The 16,676-nt window shown below is 48.2% G+C and overlaps 1 protein-coding gene across 1 annotated transcript in view; it reads left to right on the top strand.

Moving 5' to 3' along the window:
- LOC139232507 (probable voltage-dependent N-type calcium channel subunit alpha-1B) overlaps nucleotides 1–16,676 on the top strand; it is a 958,198-nt gene that overhangs the window by 421,888 nt on the left and 519,634 nt on the right. Inside the window, exon 7 of the mRNA XM_070862825.1 lies at nucleotides 11,572–11,759. Within this exon, the coding sequence (XP_070718926.1) occupies nucleotides 11,572–11,759 (188 nt within the window). The remainder of the gene's footprint in view (nucleotides 1–11,571; nucleotides 11,760–16,676) is intronic.

Raw genomic sequence — 16,676 nt, forward strand, 5'->3', positions numbered from 1 at the left:
AAAAAATTAAAATGTGACATTTTCTAAATCACTAACTATATGCAGGAATAAGATTAAACACTTCAATTTCTCATCTACATACGGCTCCTCGGTGACATCATCTGGTGACACAATGTGAGTTTTCACATGTATGCTGATGATGATGCTCAGCTCCACCTCTCCTCCACCTCTCTTGAAACATCCAGTGTCTCTGTACTATCAGACTGCTTGTCTGACACCCAGCACTGGATAAGTTGAAATTTCCGCCAATTAAATATCAGGAAGCTCGAAGCCATTGTCTTCTGTTCACGCCACATGTTATGTATTGATGTGTGTATCGTCCTGGTACCTTAAATGTAATATAAGCACAATGGTACACCACAGAGGGCGCTGTGGTGGGAAACCTGGAAGTACCTGCAACAGGTGCTATATAAGGCTGACCACCACACCTGAGAGGCACTCTGGAGCTGAACAATAAAGGACGAAGGTCACAGCAAATAGATTAACACCAGACCGTGTGGAGTCAGTGATTTGTGTGCTACATACACTACATTGGCGACAAGGAAGCGGACGAACTCCATGCAACCATGGCTACCCTGGGCTTGCTAAAAGGTTTTACCGTGGGTGGGCAATGATTGGGAGGCCTTTACGGAAAGGCTCGAGTACTACTTCACAGCAAACGACCTGACGGAGGACACGGACGCAACAAGAGATAAGCGTAAGGCGATATTGCTCTCCAGTTGTGGAGATGAGGTTTACTGTCTCGTCAGGGATTTGCTGGCACCCGGGAGCGCCAGGGACAAGTCATACGAGGAGCTGACTGAACTCATTCATGACCAGTTGAAACCGAAGGAGAGCATCCTCACGGCCAGATACAAATTTTACCATCACTGCAGACCTGAGGGCCAGGAATTCACCAAATATGCTGCGGACCTCAGGAGACTCGCGGCGCTGTGTGATTTTGGTGCACACCTTGACGAGGCGTTACGGGACGTTTTCGTTATGGGGATTGGCCACGAGGGCCTCCTTCACAAGCTGTTAGCCACGGAACCCACAGTCACTCTGACAAAGGCCATCACCATCAGCCGGGCACATATGACCTCGACTTGCAGCACCAAGCAAATAATTCACACAGTCTCGAACCCGGCAGGCACTGTCCACAGGATAGCGTCCACCACGGACAAAACTGCAGAACGTGGCTCTGCCCGGGGCAGAGAGCACGAACCTCGGGGTCCTGGAACTCAGATTCCGCTGAGGGGGGGCCAATCAAGCAGCACCATGCTGGCGCTGTGGAGAAAGCCATGGGGCTCACCGGTGCAGGTTTGCGGAGTACTCGTGCAATACCTGCCACACAAAAGGACACCTTCAGCGTATATGTAAAAGAAATCGGACTCACCGTGTGGCTGAGGAGATGGGGGATGATCCACCATCCAGCGAGGAGCAGGCAGAAGATGATGAGGTGTTAGGACTGTACACGTGTACTGACGATTCGCCCCCAGTGATAAGGGAAGTAAAAATCAACGGAGTCCCTGTGAGTACGGAAGTGGACACGGGCTCGGGTCCGTTGTTGATGAGTCGGAGAACTTTTGATAAACTGTGGATTAACCCAGCTGCACGACCCAAGCTGGTCCCGGTCACGGCGAAGCTGCGTACCTACACCAGGGAACTAATACCTGTTCTTGGCAGAGCGATGGTACAGGTATCCCACGGGGACGAGACACACGTTTTACCTTTGTGGGTCATTGCAGGTGATGGGCCGACGCTCCTCGGCCGGAGATGGATGGGGACGGTCCGTGGGAGCTGGGAAGACTTCACCACTCCACAGGCTGCTGCTCCCCGGGGTGCTGCCGTGTCCCGGGTCCCCAGAGAGCAGCTGGAGCTGCAGCCTCAATCCACCCACAGGCAAGCAGAGCAAGCCCCAGGCCCGGACCTCAAGCCACAGAGATCCTGCAGCCTCAGCCCCCAAGGCAAGCAGAGCAAGCCCCAGGCCCGGACCTCAAGCCACAGAGATCCTGCAGCCTTAGCCCCCACAGGCAAGCAGCCCTGCAGAGGTGGGCCTAGTGGAGGGGGGGGGGGGGTGAGCCGGCGGGGTGTGAGGGATCCAGGATGGCCGGCGGATCGGAGGGGCCCACGCAGAGGGAGAGTCGGGCGGCGGCAGCAGCTGGAAGTCGGCGGCCATGGCGGCCGCAGGGGAGGCGGCAAGTGCAGTCGCTGGAGAGGCCATGACGGCCGCAGGAGAGGCGACAAGTCAGAGGGGAGCGGAGGCTGCGGCGGCGGAGGGCATCCGGAGCGGCGGATAGCAAGATGGCGGCGGCCTCGGTCCAGAGCAGCAGAGCATCAAAGATGGCGGCGCCCAAGGAGAAGCCTTGTGGAATCCTCCTGCATCAAAGATGGTGCCTTAAAAAGGAAATGCACCCAGGAGTCTTAAAAGGGCCTTACCATGTGGTGGTCCCCTCAAAGGACTTCTGTAAGGCAGAGCGAGTCTAAAATGAGCTATGTTAATGTGAGATGGCGAATTTATGCTGAATGGCCACTGTATTTGTGTAAAATAATGGATATGAAGTACAATTAATGATAAGAGCTAACAAGGAAATCAGGGATCCGTTACCAGTCAATAACTAGTTAATGTACCAGATAACATGTACCATACTAATGCACTGTCTATGCCTACCTGCCTTCTGTTGGACAAGTGTGATGTTATGTATTGATGTGTGTATCGTCGTCCTGCGTCGTGGTGGGGGGGAAGTGTGATGTTATGTATTGATATGTGTATCGTCCTGGTACCTTAAATGTAAACCTGGAAGTACCTGCAACAGGCACTATAAAAGGCTGACCACCACACCTGAGAGGCACTCTGGAGCTGAACAATAAAGGACGAAGGTCACAGCAGTTAGATTAACACCAGACCGTGTGGAGTCAGTGATTTGTGTGCTACATACTCTACACTATCAGACTGCTTGTCTGACACATAGCACTGGATAAGTTGAAATTTCCGCCAATTAATTATCAGGAAGCTCGAAGCCATTGTCTTCTGTTCACGCCACAAACTCGATTCCCTTTCCACCACTCCGCTTTCTCCCCAGCAACTGGTTGAGGCTGACCAAGTCTGTTTACAACCTTGGTGTCATATTTGATAACGAATTGAGCTTCCTACCTTGTATCCGTTCTGTCACTATGACTTATATGGCTCGGTGTCAAACATTGTTTTTTGATTATGCTCCTGTGAAGCACCTTGGGACTTTTTGTTATGTTAAAGGCACTATATAAATGTTTAAGTTGTCGCCATTCCGGGCCAGAGAGGTTGATTGTCATTGCACTAACAATTAACTCGTCCTTTTAAAGGTACATACGCTCTTAATTACCAGACTTAACTTTCTGTGGTGAGCTTAATGGGAAATTGAATGTGAAAGTCGAGCAAGTTGTTTAACAATAACGGGCAAACCAAGGGCAAGATGCTGTTTGTGCAAAGCAAATGGCAGAACAGTGTAAATTAACCACAAGATTCTGGTCATACACACGCCATATCTCTTAATCCCCTGAACTTGCTAGGCGATTTGCACATTGATAACAGCGTTATTTTATTTTTCAGCACGATCCAGCCCATCATCTGTATGATAATATGCTACATTGCATTTACCAAACAGTGCAGTAGAATGTTGAGATCCTTGATATGTGGCTGATGTATTTACTGGCGGATGTGAGTGGTATTGAGCAGGACTACCTTGCAGAAAAAGACGGAGTATCTGCAAGCGTGAGAATGGCTCCGATATTCATAGGAGGGTGCGGAGGATGCGGGCGAGAGCGTTGGCGCGGAGGAAACCCAGCAAGGCTGGGAATGTGGATGCCCAGCCAATCATAATGGCAGGGCCTCATTTAAATAATCTACTGCAGCCTACCGTCTGATAGCCGGCCAAATTGACAGTCTGGCCGGCGAGCAGGTGCGCAAACAAATGGCAGGAAGCCGTAGCCGGGGACCCGAGGGGCGATCCCTGGCAGTCGGTACAGGATGAGTGCTTCGGGCCACCACTGGGAGTGGGGGTGGGAGAGAGAGAGAGGACATCGGGACCATGATTGGGCTATCGGGAGGTGAGAGTGAGGTTAACAGAGCTGAGGAGTAGTGGGGGGAGGGGTGGGGTGGTGGTGGTGGTGGAGCGGAGGGTGAAAGACCATCGGGGCTGGGATCTGGCTTGGGGGGAGGCCGAAGGCCCCCTTGTGAGTCCTGGGGGAACACACCACCTTCTCCTGGCCCACAAGGAGTGCTAAAAGAAACAGATCTTTAGCACTGACCATGACCAGTTGGCACCTCCTGCCTCAGATCTGCTGTCAGGAATTCCACAGCTCAGGTCTCCCCCTCACTAAATTTAAGTGGCAGTGTTGATGATGTCATTAGCCCGTGACTTTCGAATGTTACTTGGGCTCCCGCCTGCCTCTTGTGGAAGCCTTGTCAATGGTCTGATTTGTCTTTGTTACATTTTAAATGGGTCGGAATGCTCAATCCTAATATTTTAACCTCCTCTCCTTACCTATTGGGAGTGGGGGTTAAAATGGAGGCCAATGTATTTTGAGCATTTGCTCGTTGCCTGTTCGTTAGATTATTTTGTTATTTTTTTTTGATTCCTTGATCTTGCCCATTCACTATTTGCTTGTGTCCTGCCTGGGCTTCTATAATCGATGCCTTGTTTACAGTGATGCTAGTGCACTGAATAATGTGAAACACTCAATGGGTAGACTTACACTGTGCAGTAGATGCAGTGGCGTTGTAAACATGTTAACAAATAATATGTCGTACCCAGAGGAAATCTTCCTCTAAATGAGACGGGGAGGTTCTTAATAGAGCAGTTAGGTGGAGGACTCATTAAGACCAGAATTTGGCTTAATGTCAACATGACAACAAAATTACAAAAACATGTTTATTTTATCTTTCCAAGGATCTAACAGGCGTTAAGGATGTCTGAATTCTTCCTCTATGTACTGCACCCCATGTCTAAAATGTGACTGGGACAAGAATCTTAAATCTGACTGCCCTGTTTCTGAGATTTAAAAAGGGCTGTTTGTGGATTGAGGCAAAAATATATTTTTGCACTAGGGATTGAGGGAGTAAAACCTTGGGGGAAAATTTGGCCAATTTCTATTTGCATATTATTACATTGCATGATTATCTTTTATTGATACATCTGTTCCTCATTAGATGGTAATTGTTTTTATCAAAGCGTACATTTTGGACAAAGAACTGTTCTAGGATTAAGCATGCATCAGTAGCCAAACTATTACTTTGCAAGGTTCATTCCAATGCAGCCCAAGTTTTATCAACTGAAATTGTATCATTTTGGGTTAAGTTGGCTTGAAAATGAAAGGCAACAGTTATTGTTTGCATAAAAGAGAGCAAGAAAATTTTAGTTAATACTAAACAAACTCCATGACATTGCACATGGGGAGTCGAGACCAAGTGTAGTATTCAGGTCAAACAGATTAGAAAGTGTTGAGACAACTGGACCCAGGTAGGGAAAGGGAGAATAAAGATAGGTGGAGGTGGGGCAGAGATGGAGGAAGAGGGAAGAGGAGAAAGGATAAGAATGTGATGGGGAGGTGGATAGGAAGGAAATTGGGGAAGGGGAAGAGGAAGGGACAGGGCAGGAGGAGCGGGTGGCAGAAAGGGATACATTGAAGTGGTGCGTAGTACTGGGCCAAGGCCAGTTTCTTCACAAGGAGGGGGTAGGGAAAGGAAAAGGACGGGGTGGTTATATACAGAGAGAGAACAGAGGGGAGAAGAAAAAGGGGACAGGGCAAGAAGTACACAGAGCAGTTGTGGATGGGGGAGGGTTTGTTTTGTGCTGAGCCAAGGCCAACTTGCGTCGACGGGTAAGTGGCTCAATTCCATCTCTGAGTTGGGTGTGGGAGGAGAATGCATTTTTCTGATATGGGAAGAAATGTCACAGAGTGTAGGCTTCCAGCTCAGGAGCGGGAGCAGCGCTCAGTTGCTTCGGGATGTGGGGCTGGAACAAGCCCGAACTGCTTCTGGTTTCAGTTCAGTGAGAGGTTTGGGCAATGTTTTTTTTTTGCTCACTTGGCAGAAGACAGCATTGTGCTAAGTGGGCTGACAGGAGATGCGAAGTCTGCTGAACACGATGGAGGGAAAGAAGTCCAGAGGAACGGAGGATTCCTTGTTTCCTTTGCTAAGGTCATCCAGTTTTTACCTTGGTTCATAGAGAACGTCAGATGGCTATTGCTCTGGCCTGTGCAGTTCCATTCCTTCATTATCGAAGATTCATCAATTCAATGACCCCTTTTTGCATTGGATTTTTCACCAGTGGCTGCGGGGAAGCTGTAGCCGTTGGGATGTCTGCACAGCGAGGGGTGAGGTGCTGTTGGTGCTGGTTAGCATCTCTGCTCGGTGGAGTGGGGCAGTAATTCATCTTTTTCTTGTCTATTCAGTACAATTGAGATTCAATTCCTCCATTTGGTTTTAATGGGGAATAATTCCAAAGGTGTGGAATTTTGGGGTCTAGTACTTACTTTTCCGTCAGCTTCCTGTGGATCCCACAATGAGTTGTAAGCTTTTACTTGAATAAATTCATGCTGGCCGCAACTATTTTAACTTTGCATTCAGCTTTTTGTTATCATGTTCTATCTCAGTTCACCGATGGATGGACTTTGAACGGTGAAAATTTTTTTTCTTAAGCTGAGTTTCAAAGATATGCGCTGGCATGCAATTGTTCTGCTTAACTGCACGTGTCTTGGCTACACGGGGCAATTACTTTTTGCTGAATGGAATATATTATATGAACGCATGAAATGTTCATCTGCTAATATCACACAGAACCGTCACATTCCCTCGGTATGTGATGTAAGATTTATTTTCCACTGCAAATCAACCAGCAAATTATGCACAAAAACTGGCAATGTTCAAGTGGCAAGATAACCATTCTTAAACGGAATAGGAAAGTTAGAAATAAAAACAGAAAATGCTGTAAATACTCAGCAGGTCAGACAGCATCTGTGGAGAGAGAAACAAAGTTATCGCTTCAGGTGTCTGACCTTTCATCAGGACTCCTCCATGCTCTCCGATATTGAGCGCAGGCTTTCTGGCATGCTTTCCGGTGCACAAAGCATTTGGTTATGTACACCCATCAACCTTCTTCTGACCCATCGAAGTCCTAATCTGGGTCCTCTGCAGCAGAACTAGTGTGTGACCTTACCCTCTAGCGAGCTGGCACTTGAGCTATCCTTTCCCCCGACCCTGGCTCCTGCGCACTTGTGCCCAGTGTCTCACCACATGCACATCCCTCCTCTATCCTAACCTCTAAAATTCACGCAGTGTCCGTCTCTGAGCTGGTGACTGCGACTAAGATTGAGTGAGGGTGTCTCTTCATCTTCACTGTCTTCTTCCTGGGTAAGTTACAATTCTTGAGTATCTGAAATTTAAAAGGGACGAGGCTTGGGTTATGGTGAGGGGAGAATGGAAAGTAAGAAGTGCATGCTTACACCATCTACAGCGTGTGAGCCAGAAGAGATTGTGGGACGATGCAGAAGTGGTATGTGAGAAGAAGGATTAGGTGTGCAGATACCCTCATCATCGATCCCTCCAGCCCTACAATTGGCCTCGGCCTCAGTGATGCCCCTTCCCATGATTGCTAGCACTGTCTCCTGGGGGTTAAAACATGCAGGCACGCTAATCCTCCAGTTCTTTCTGGCAGATTCTTATTATGCACCATATTCTCCTGCAAGAAAGAGGGAAGTGTCTCAGTGAGTCTCGTGCAATATGTTTGAGTGATGTGGCTGTCATGGTTGAATAGCTGCCAGTGTGTGTGTGAGCTGTGAGTTGTGGTTGTGAAACTTGCAACAGTGCTAAGTGAGTGAGGTAAAGGATAAGATGGAGGGTGCCAGTGAATTGAGCATGTGACTCAGGATAGTGGTGCAGTTGGTAGGATATGCCATTTGAAGATGAACTCTGTGTCAGATCATTAATCTTCTTCCTGCACTGCATCCTTGGAGCAATACTCCTGGCATTGACCTATGCCGCTACTTCTTCCCACTACCTCCTGAGTATCTGTCTGGATAGTCTCCTGCCACCTCCCACCCTCCCCCCCCCGCACCGTCCCACCGTCCTCTTTCCCCCCCCCTTCCCCACCCACCCGTGGATACAGGATGTCTCTCTTTTCTACCTCTTGCAGCAAGACCTCCAGTGCATTGTCAAAAAACCTTGGTGCTCGCTCTCTCACATGTCCAGCCATTTCTCAAAGTATCACAGCCCAGATTCACTTTTCAGAAAACTACTACCATTTCTTGCGGTCACAATGCACCTCTCCTTTAAGAGGTGCAGGCTGCCTTTAAGTCACGTTATTGGGACCCCAGCTGATGCATGCAGCCACTGAACAGCGCGGGGTAGTTCTGGCCGCACGCAGCAATAATTTAAAAGAGTAGACAGCACCACTTTAACATGCTGCCTGCAGCACAACAAACGAGCGTGGGTTAATTGCACACCACAATCCTCACACCAATTTTCGGGGATTAGCCAATTTAACCCTCTAGATGTTCTATCCAGTTCCAAACAGGATATTATAATACTTTTGGGGGTGGAGCTTTGATCTGCGCCAAAAAGATCGGGCTGCCTTGGTAACCAGGGACACAATGCGAGCTGAGGCTGCAAAGTGAAGCACACAGCCACCTCCCAACACATTAAAAGAATTGAAAAACACATAGCACCAACTTGCCCCCAACCCCGCCCAAAGGCTCTCTCTACTCACTCACCGAACTGTGTGTGTGAACCGGGGTCCGAGAATGGGACCGGACAGCCTTCGGGCGGGGTTGGAGGTCAGTTGCTGCTATGTGTTTTTCAATTCTTTTAGTGTGTCTGGGCATCTGCTGCGACGCTTTCCTTACCTACGCCGATTTCCTTAACTCTAGGGAAGGTTTTTCAGGACAGGCCACATACACCGGCCTAATCAGAACTGGAGTAACTCTCAGCTGGCCAAACTTCTCTAAATGGCCAGACGTGGCGTAGGTGGCTGGTTACGCCCCCTTTGGCTGAAAAATAAACTGACTTAAAAAATTCGTGACTAGCTGGTACAAATTGATTAGGGAAACTGGGGATTTTTAAGTTAGGCCAGAAAAAGCAGCCTGCTCCAAAAAGAAACGATGCAAATACTGAGGAAAATTGAACCCAGTCTCGCCTGCTCCACTTTCTCTTGGAGCGGGTTCCGGGCGATACTAGGGCGTGATCTGTAGTGCTACACGAATGCTCCACATAGTGCTGACGTGGTTCAATGCCCCTCCCCTTCGCTTAAAGGGGAGGGCTGCTGCGCACTCTGCCGGGCCTCTGATGGCCTCCCACTGGGCCACCAGGGTGCCGTGGTGCTGAGGCCGCAGCCCGGCACCCAAAGCTGAGTGCCGGGCTGCATGATGGCGGCCCGTTCCACGCCAGAGAAGTAAAGAAAGGGCTGAACGGTGAGTTGGCCAAACAGGCAGCACAGGGCGCTCGCGACCTCCTCTTTAACTTCCGCCCAATGAGCGGAGGTCGGCCCGGTTTGTGACCTGTGAGACTGGCACTGATGCCGCTCGCGGAAGCCTCGCGGGGAACAGGGCAATATCTGCCGCGGGGTAGAAAGGGGTCGGCGCGCAGCGCAAAGGGATCGCAGCACACCGTGATGACATAATTGGGAGGTTGCGAGGCGGACTGGGGCGCTACCGGCAGGGATCGGCGCTACTGTGGCAGCGCCTCCGCTAACTCCTGCGCGATTTTGCAAGTGCCAATAGCGCCCCGCTCCCCGGCGAAAACTGTTTTGTGCCCCATCAGTGCCCCCGGAGGTGCAAACAGGCGTCGCAAAACAGGGCAATTTTAACCCCTTACTCTTTAAAAACAGACAGCTGCTACTTCTCTCTTCTTCCTGTATGACTTCCTCTGACTAGGAATTGTTTTTATTTTTCATTCCCTTATCACTAACTGCAGCATTGAGCAATAAGAAAAGAATTCCGATGCTGCAACCAACACTTGATGCGATACTTGCTTTCCAAGTTGATTAAGTTTGAAATGCACAGACTGTATTTCAGATTTGATTGGGCCTTACATTTGTTTGTGAAGGCTACTTGCAATGGCGCACTAACAACTGGGAGTTGCAATTGTTTCCCCAGCTCTTGGCTTTGAAGCCAGCCAGATTAATGGGATGATAGCCTTTACCCCTGCTGGCTGGAAGGATGTGAAGGGCAGGAATTTGGCCAGCACTCCTATGTTGACACTGGATGCTAGAAGTGGAAAAAAACATTCCTTTCTTCAGCACGTCCATTTGCACATTGATGAGCGCCTAAATTACAAACATACAAAATTGATGGGCAGGAAAAGCCCAGCTGGCCCATCTAGCCTGGCCCACAAATTGCTGGCCAGAACATCATGACTAAACATTTTCTCCCTCCCTCTCCCCCCCATGGCCAAGTGATCTCCTGGGAGAGGCAAAAAAATTCACCAAGAGTACTTAAAAGCCATCACCCCAGCTCTTGTTTTTTGATGTTGGGCCATCTGTTAAGGAATAGCTCACTGGAGATGGGTGATTTACTTCTGAAATTTAGTCAGTGAGTTTCGACTTATCAACAAGTAAGAACTGTGGGTTTCACTGGGTGTAGCAACAAGTAATTATTTTGTTTTGGTTAAAGTTTGAATCCAAGATGTTGCGTCTCATTCCATTGAGCTTCAAGCAATCGAATTTCCTCTGCTCCCACATTACGTCTCTTGGTTTTAATCACATTCAAATTGCGACTTATTGAGCACCGTTCATCCACCAAACAAATGATTTTCACTCCCTTCCTGTGATTGTATAATACGAACTTATCAATAAAATATCTGGATGTTCTAATGAACTGGATAGAGATCAACCAAAGTTATTGCTAATGATGCATCTACCATATGTTAGGTATAGAAATGTTTGGCAAAGGCACTCGTGGGCTAACTTGAGATCTGCACATATCCAAAAACCGATGGAGAAAGCTCCCTGTAAAAGTACACGTTATGCTCTTGGAAAGGAAGATTATGAGTTCTGGTTCAGCTCTCGTGATGCAGCGTATGTCACTGGTACTGATAGCATTGAGATCCTTTTGAACTGCCGTTCATAACTAAGAAATTTCACTGGAATCTTTCATCTTAAACTCATCAACCTCATTATCATCCATACATAGTCTAAGTTCCTTTTACATAAAACTACAGTGTTGCGTTGGTCTCCAATGTGTTGTGCCACATAATGCTCGTTAAATGTCTCATGCCAGCAGTTTCTCATTTGTTGAGTTCCCAATCTTGGCAGCTATTTGTGTTTCCAAACCAAGTGGAAATTAGGTGCTTCCTACAGCAATGGAGGGAAACCGAACAGATGTGACAAGTCAGTCTGGGCCATTGCTGCAGGCCTCCTACTGAATAGATTGGAACAGGACGGGGACAAGGCAGCGGGGGAACTGTGTATTTTGCAGCATAGCCAGGAACACCAAGAAAAAATAAAATACCTTAAAAAGAATAGAGTTCTGCTGATTTGCCTTTGAGGTGATTCGTGTTGTCGTGTCACTGGCATGCAATATTTAACTGAACTGAAATGCTTTGCTTCTTTTTCTATCTAGATCAGCCAGTGGAAGAATTTCCATGTGGAACGGAGTCTCCTTCACGGTTGTGTCCAAATGGAACTGTTTGTAAAGGATACTGGACTGGACCCAACTATGGGATTACAAATTTTGACAATATCCTGTTTGCTGTGCTCACTGTCTTCCAGTGTATCACGATGGAAGGGTGGACTGACATTCTGTACAATGTAAGTACCATTCAATCACTACATAGCTTTATAAGTGACAGCCGTTGGGGTTGCTGAGGCTTCTTGTTGTCTTGCACCAGGAAGGTCTGTGGAATAGTATGGAACCTTAAGTCTCAAGATTTCCATCAGAGCAGGAATAGTGCGAATTGTGAACATACTTAGCAAAATATAGGTTTGATATCTATCTTTCAGATGAGATGTTGGATTGTAGTCCCACCTGTTCCAGTGGTCAGGTGTATGTTAAAGTTCCCATGGCTTTGTTCAAACAAAAGGAATTGTTTCTTCTGGTATTGCAACTAACATTTCTTTCTCAAGCAACACCATCAGAGAACCGATTAATTGGTCTTTCATCTAAATGCTGTTTGTGAGATTTTGCTGGTGCTTAAGGGCAGCTACGCTTTGTTTACTAAGCCACGGACACTGCAGTTCACCAGTAATTCATTGTACGATGCACTTTGAGACGTTTTAACACGATGAGGTGTTAAAAGAAATTGCAAGTATTATTGTTAAGCCAGAATAGGTCAATTAAAGAAAGCATGCAGAACCTGACCTTGAATAACAATCCAGCTATCACTTGCATTAATGACCATGATATTGTGCGAGAAGGCAGAAAGTCAATCCTATCATATTGCTGGATATTGTTCATACACACCAACTCACTCATACTGGATGTACTGTTACAGACAATTAACATTACATTTAATGTCTGATGTTTTTGTTTTATAATTTGATTCCCTAATTTTATGCCATGATTCAAAACTATATATTTTTATACAATCATATTTAGTTTCTATTTTTATAAGCAAAAGTACTCATAAAGGTTAGCTTAGAACTTTAAATCACTAACCTAACAACATCCAATATGTTAATGGTAAGAACCTGAATAAGGTTGCAAAAAAATGCTTTTAAGATAATTGCTTCATACTTTTTTGCTGTTGCACAATTTCGATGTAGAGTCAAGGACTGAGGTTATGAAGAGTAGGAGAGAAGATGACATAAGTCAAGAAGAGGAAGAAAGGACTGCTGAGAGTAAGGAGTGCAATGGTTTTGAGGTACAGGGAATGGAAGAGTTAGAGGAGAAGACTGTACAATCAGACTTATTTCAAACACAAGCTAGGATGAAAGAAAATGAAGATTGTGTGGGACTGTGTCTTTGAAGTTTAGGAGAAACAAGGGGCCCAAGTTTCGGGCCGCGCCTAGAATGGCGCAGCCCCAACCTGGACGCCCGTTTTTCGCGCTACACAGTGCGCCTAAAAAAAACTTTCAGATTCTCCGGCTCCCTGCTGGTCCTCTTGAGCCGGGCGCGGCGCAGTACAAGCTGTAGGGGGCGGAGCTAGGTCCCTGCGCTGAAAACAGTGCCGGAACCTCTGCACATGCGCGCTACAGTGGATGCGCATGTGCAGTATCTCCAGGCACCCAAAACTGTGTGGGAGGGGCCCAAAGCACGCAGCCCCTAGCCCTGGCCGAATGGCCTCACTGGGGCTGCGTGAATAAGGCTCCTCCCACACCCAGCTCCTGCTTCCTCCCGACCTGACTCGACTCCCGCTCCCCCCGCCCCCGGACCCGACCCGACCCCCCGGACTGGACCCGACCTCCCTCTCCCTCCCCGCCGACCCGAACCGAACCGACCTCCCGACCTCCCTCCCACCACCCCCCCCTCGACCCGACCCGCGTTCCCGACCCCCCCCCCCCCACCGGACCCGAACCGACCCAACCTGACCTCGCTCCCCCCGCCCCCGACACGAATGACCCGCGCTCCCTCCCTCCCCCCCCTACCCGAACCAACCCGACCTCCATCCTCCCCCCGCCGACCCGCCCTGTACTCCCGACCGCCCCGCCCCCACCCCCCCATGCCACCCCCCCCCCCGGACCCGACCCGACCCGCACTCCCGACCCCGACCCGCGCTCCCCCTGACCCGACCCGCGCTCCGGACCCGACCCGACCCAACCCAACCCGACCCAACCCAACGCCACCTACCTATAAATCTGGTGCTGGGGACGGGCCCTGCCCGAAGTCTTGGGCCCGGTCGGGCCCGGCCCGTTCAGCCTCCCTCCCCCTTCTCCTTTCCCCCCCCTTCTCCTCCCCCCCTTCTCCTTTCCCCCCCTTCTCCTTTCCTCCCCCTTCTCCTTCCCCCCCTTCTCCTTTCCCCCCCCTTCTCCTCCCCCTTCTCCTTTGCCCCTTCTCCTTTCCCCCCCTTCTCCTCCCCCCCTTCTCCTTTGCCCCTTCTCCTTCCCCCCCTTCTCCTTCCCCCCTTCTCCTTCCCCCCTTCTCCTTCCCCCTTCTCCTTCCCCCCTTCTCCTTCCCCCCTCTCCTTTCCCCCCCTTCTCCTCCTCCTTTCCCCCCCTTCTCCATTTCCCCCCTTCTCCTTTCCCCCCCTTCTCCTCCTCCCCCCTTCTCCTCCTCCCCCCCTTCTCTCCCCCCCTTCTCCCCCATCCCTCCCCCTTCCCTCCCTCTCCCTCCCTCCCCCTTCCCTCCCTCTCCCTCCCTCCCCTCCCCCTGCCCCCCCCCCGCTCTCCCTCTACCCCCCTCCTCCCCCTCCCCTCGCTGTCAGAAACACACACACAGACAGAGAGTGAGAGACACACACAGACAGACAGACAGAGAGATAGAGACACTGACAGAGACACACTGGGGGGGGGCATCCCAGCACGCTGTTGAAGGGCTCCCGGTGCTGCAGTCGGTAAGTAGAAAATGTTTTATTTATTGATTTAAAAAAAAAATTATTTCTTATTTAATTTTTTTTGATTGATTTATTGGTTAATTTATTGATGTTTTTATCATTTATTATTGATGATGGCTCTTTATTTGTAAAACTGAAGTGTTTAATGTTTGTAAACTTCCCTTTAACCCCCCCCCCCCCCACCATTCCCTACGCCTGATTTGTAACCTACGCCTGATTTTCTAAAGTGTAGACAAGGTTTTTTCGAGCGTACAAAAATCTTCACTTACTCCATTCTAAGTTAGTTTGGAGTAAGTTTTCACTGCCGAAACTTTGAAAACAGGCGTAAGTAGCCGGACATGCCCCCTTTTGAAAAGAAAATTCTGTTCCAAAGTGAAACTGTTCTAACTGACTAGAACTGGAGCAAACTAAATGCTGAGAATTTGAATTTCTAAGATACTCCGTTCTACACCAGTTGCTCCAAAAAATCAGGAGCAACTGAGGCCGAAACTTGGGCCCAAGAAGGGGAAGTTCAGAGGAGCATCAAACATGGTATTGATAAATGGAATGAGAACAAAGTTTGCAATGTCTGTTTGCATTCATCTCACTTGCAACCAGCAATCCAACCATCATACCAGCATTTAAGTTCTGTGACTTGATGGGCACATGGGGGAAAAAAACATTTCATTCTGTTCACACTTTACTGCTTTTTGATTTTGAAAGACACCAAGCATTAAATACTCTGGAGGAGTGCCATCACTGTGTAAACTTGAATGGCTGTAATGGAGGTGGGGAAAATTTCAAGTATATCTTTGAGAGATTACAGTAAATGTGATGTACGTTTGCTGAAATAATCAGTCAACAGCAGAATGGCATTGAAGTCACAGGGCATTCTTGTGAATTAATTTTGCGTACATTAGGCTTCTTGGAAGGCCAGCTCAACTCTTCCATTGCTTGCCGGATTGCCTGCCTAGCAAATCAGTGAAGGGTAATCATTCAACTTCCTTTTGCCACTTCTGTATTAGTCTGCTGCTGCATTCTGTTTTAGTTGGTAAATAAGTTTGTATCAGATATCCCAAATGATTGCAGTGAGAACACACTATTTTTAATACTGTACTGAAATAGATTGCGAGCGCTGTTATAACTTGGTGCCCCTCTTTGTGCTGGTACTAACTATATTTTGCATCATGTGTTGTCAATAAATCTTGTATATAGTTGCTGTGCTTGGAGCATTGGAGTTGGAAATTTACTTCAAGCAGCAAGAACGACAACTTGACGCTCAATTACTTTGTGTCTTTTCCCATTTTGGACAGTCCACATGGAGCAATGAAGAAGTGATGCATCACAAAAAAAGAGCTCTTTAATCTCGAATAAAGAATAGAGTCCACAAATGTCGCTGGGCCATACAGACCAAGAAGGTCCCAGGATTGACCGCCAGTATGTGTTGAAATAGCTGGTCTTAGCCAGGGCAGTGGTTGGAGTGCTATTGGTTATTAGTCCAGTGATCCATGCCAGAAAGTGATTGTGTGGACTTTGTGTGAGGTTAGGATTGGGTTTGGCGATGATGACCTCCATTGTTGAGTAGCCTGTGGCAACACTCATCCTCGAGACTCATGCTTGAGAATGATCATCCAGGGCTCAAACAGATGGCTGATCTTGTTTATCCAGTGATAGCTGAACCCTACAACCCTGCAAGGTCCTGGATCCAATCCCCTGTCTGTCCTGAGTTTGCTGATTTCTGCCACAACAGCAGTAAGGGTGCTTTCATGGGTGTCAATTTCCTTGGGTTAGTGAGGGGAAGATCAACCAGGGTTCCCATTCCTAAATGCTATTCAGTAACCTCTATTTGAAGAGCACATTTGTAGAAGTTGAGTGAACTTGCGTTACCTTGACTACCAGTACTACTGCAACTCCCTTAATGTAGTAAACATACTAAGGTACTTCACAGATACACAACTGAATGCTGAGCAGTAGCAAGAGGAGCATTAGGGAAGTGGCTGAAAGCATGATTGAGGTGGTTGTTTTTGAAGGTACTTTTGAAAGTGTAGGAGTGTGACAAGGCTAGGGCAAAGATTGCTGGAAGCTTTGCCATCAGTAGTGGAACAAAGGGAAGGGAGAATCCAAAGGAGACCAGAGACCAATGAGTGGAGGGAGGATGCAATCCTTAACAAAAGGGCTAAAGGAGGTTCTTGAGTTTGGTGGGTCGAGGGATTTGTAAATAAGAATAAGGATTTTGAATTCAATATGTTGCTGAACG

The sequence above is a fragment of the Pristiophorus japonicus genome, chromosome 20 (genome assembly GCF_044704955.1).
Source record: "Pristiophorus japonicus isolate sPriJap1 chromosome 20, sPriJap1.hap1, whole genome shotgun sequence".
Classification (NCBI taxonomy): Eukaryota; Metazoa; Chordata; class Chondrichthyes; family Pristiophoridae; genus Pristiophorus; species Pristiophorus japonicus.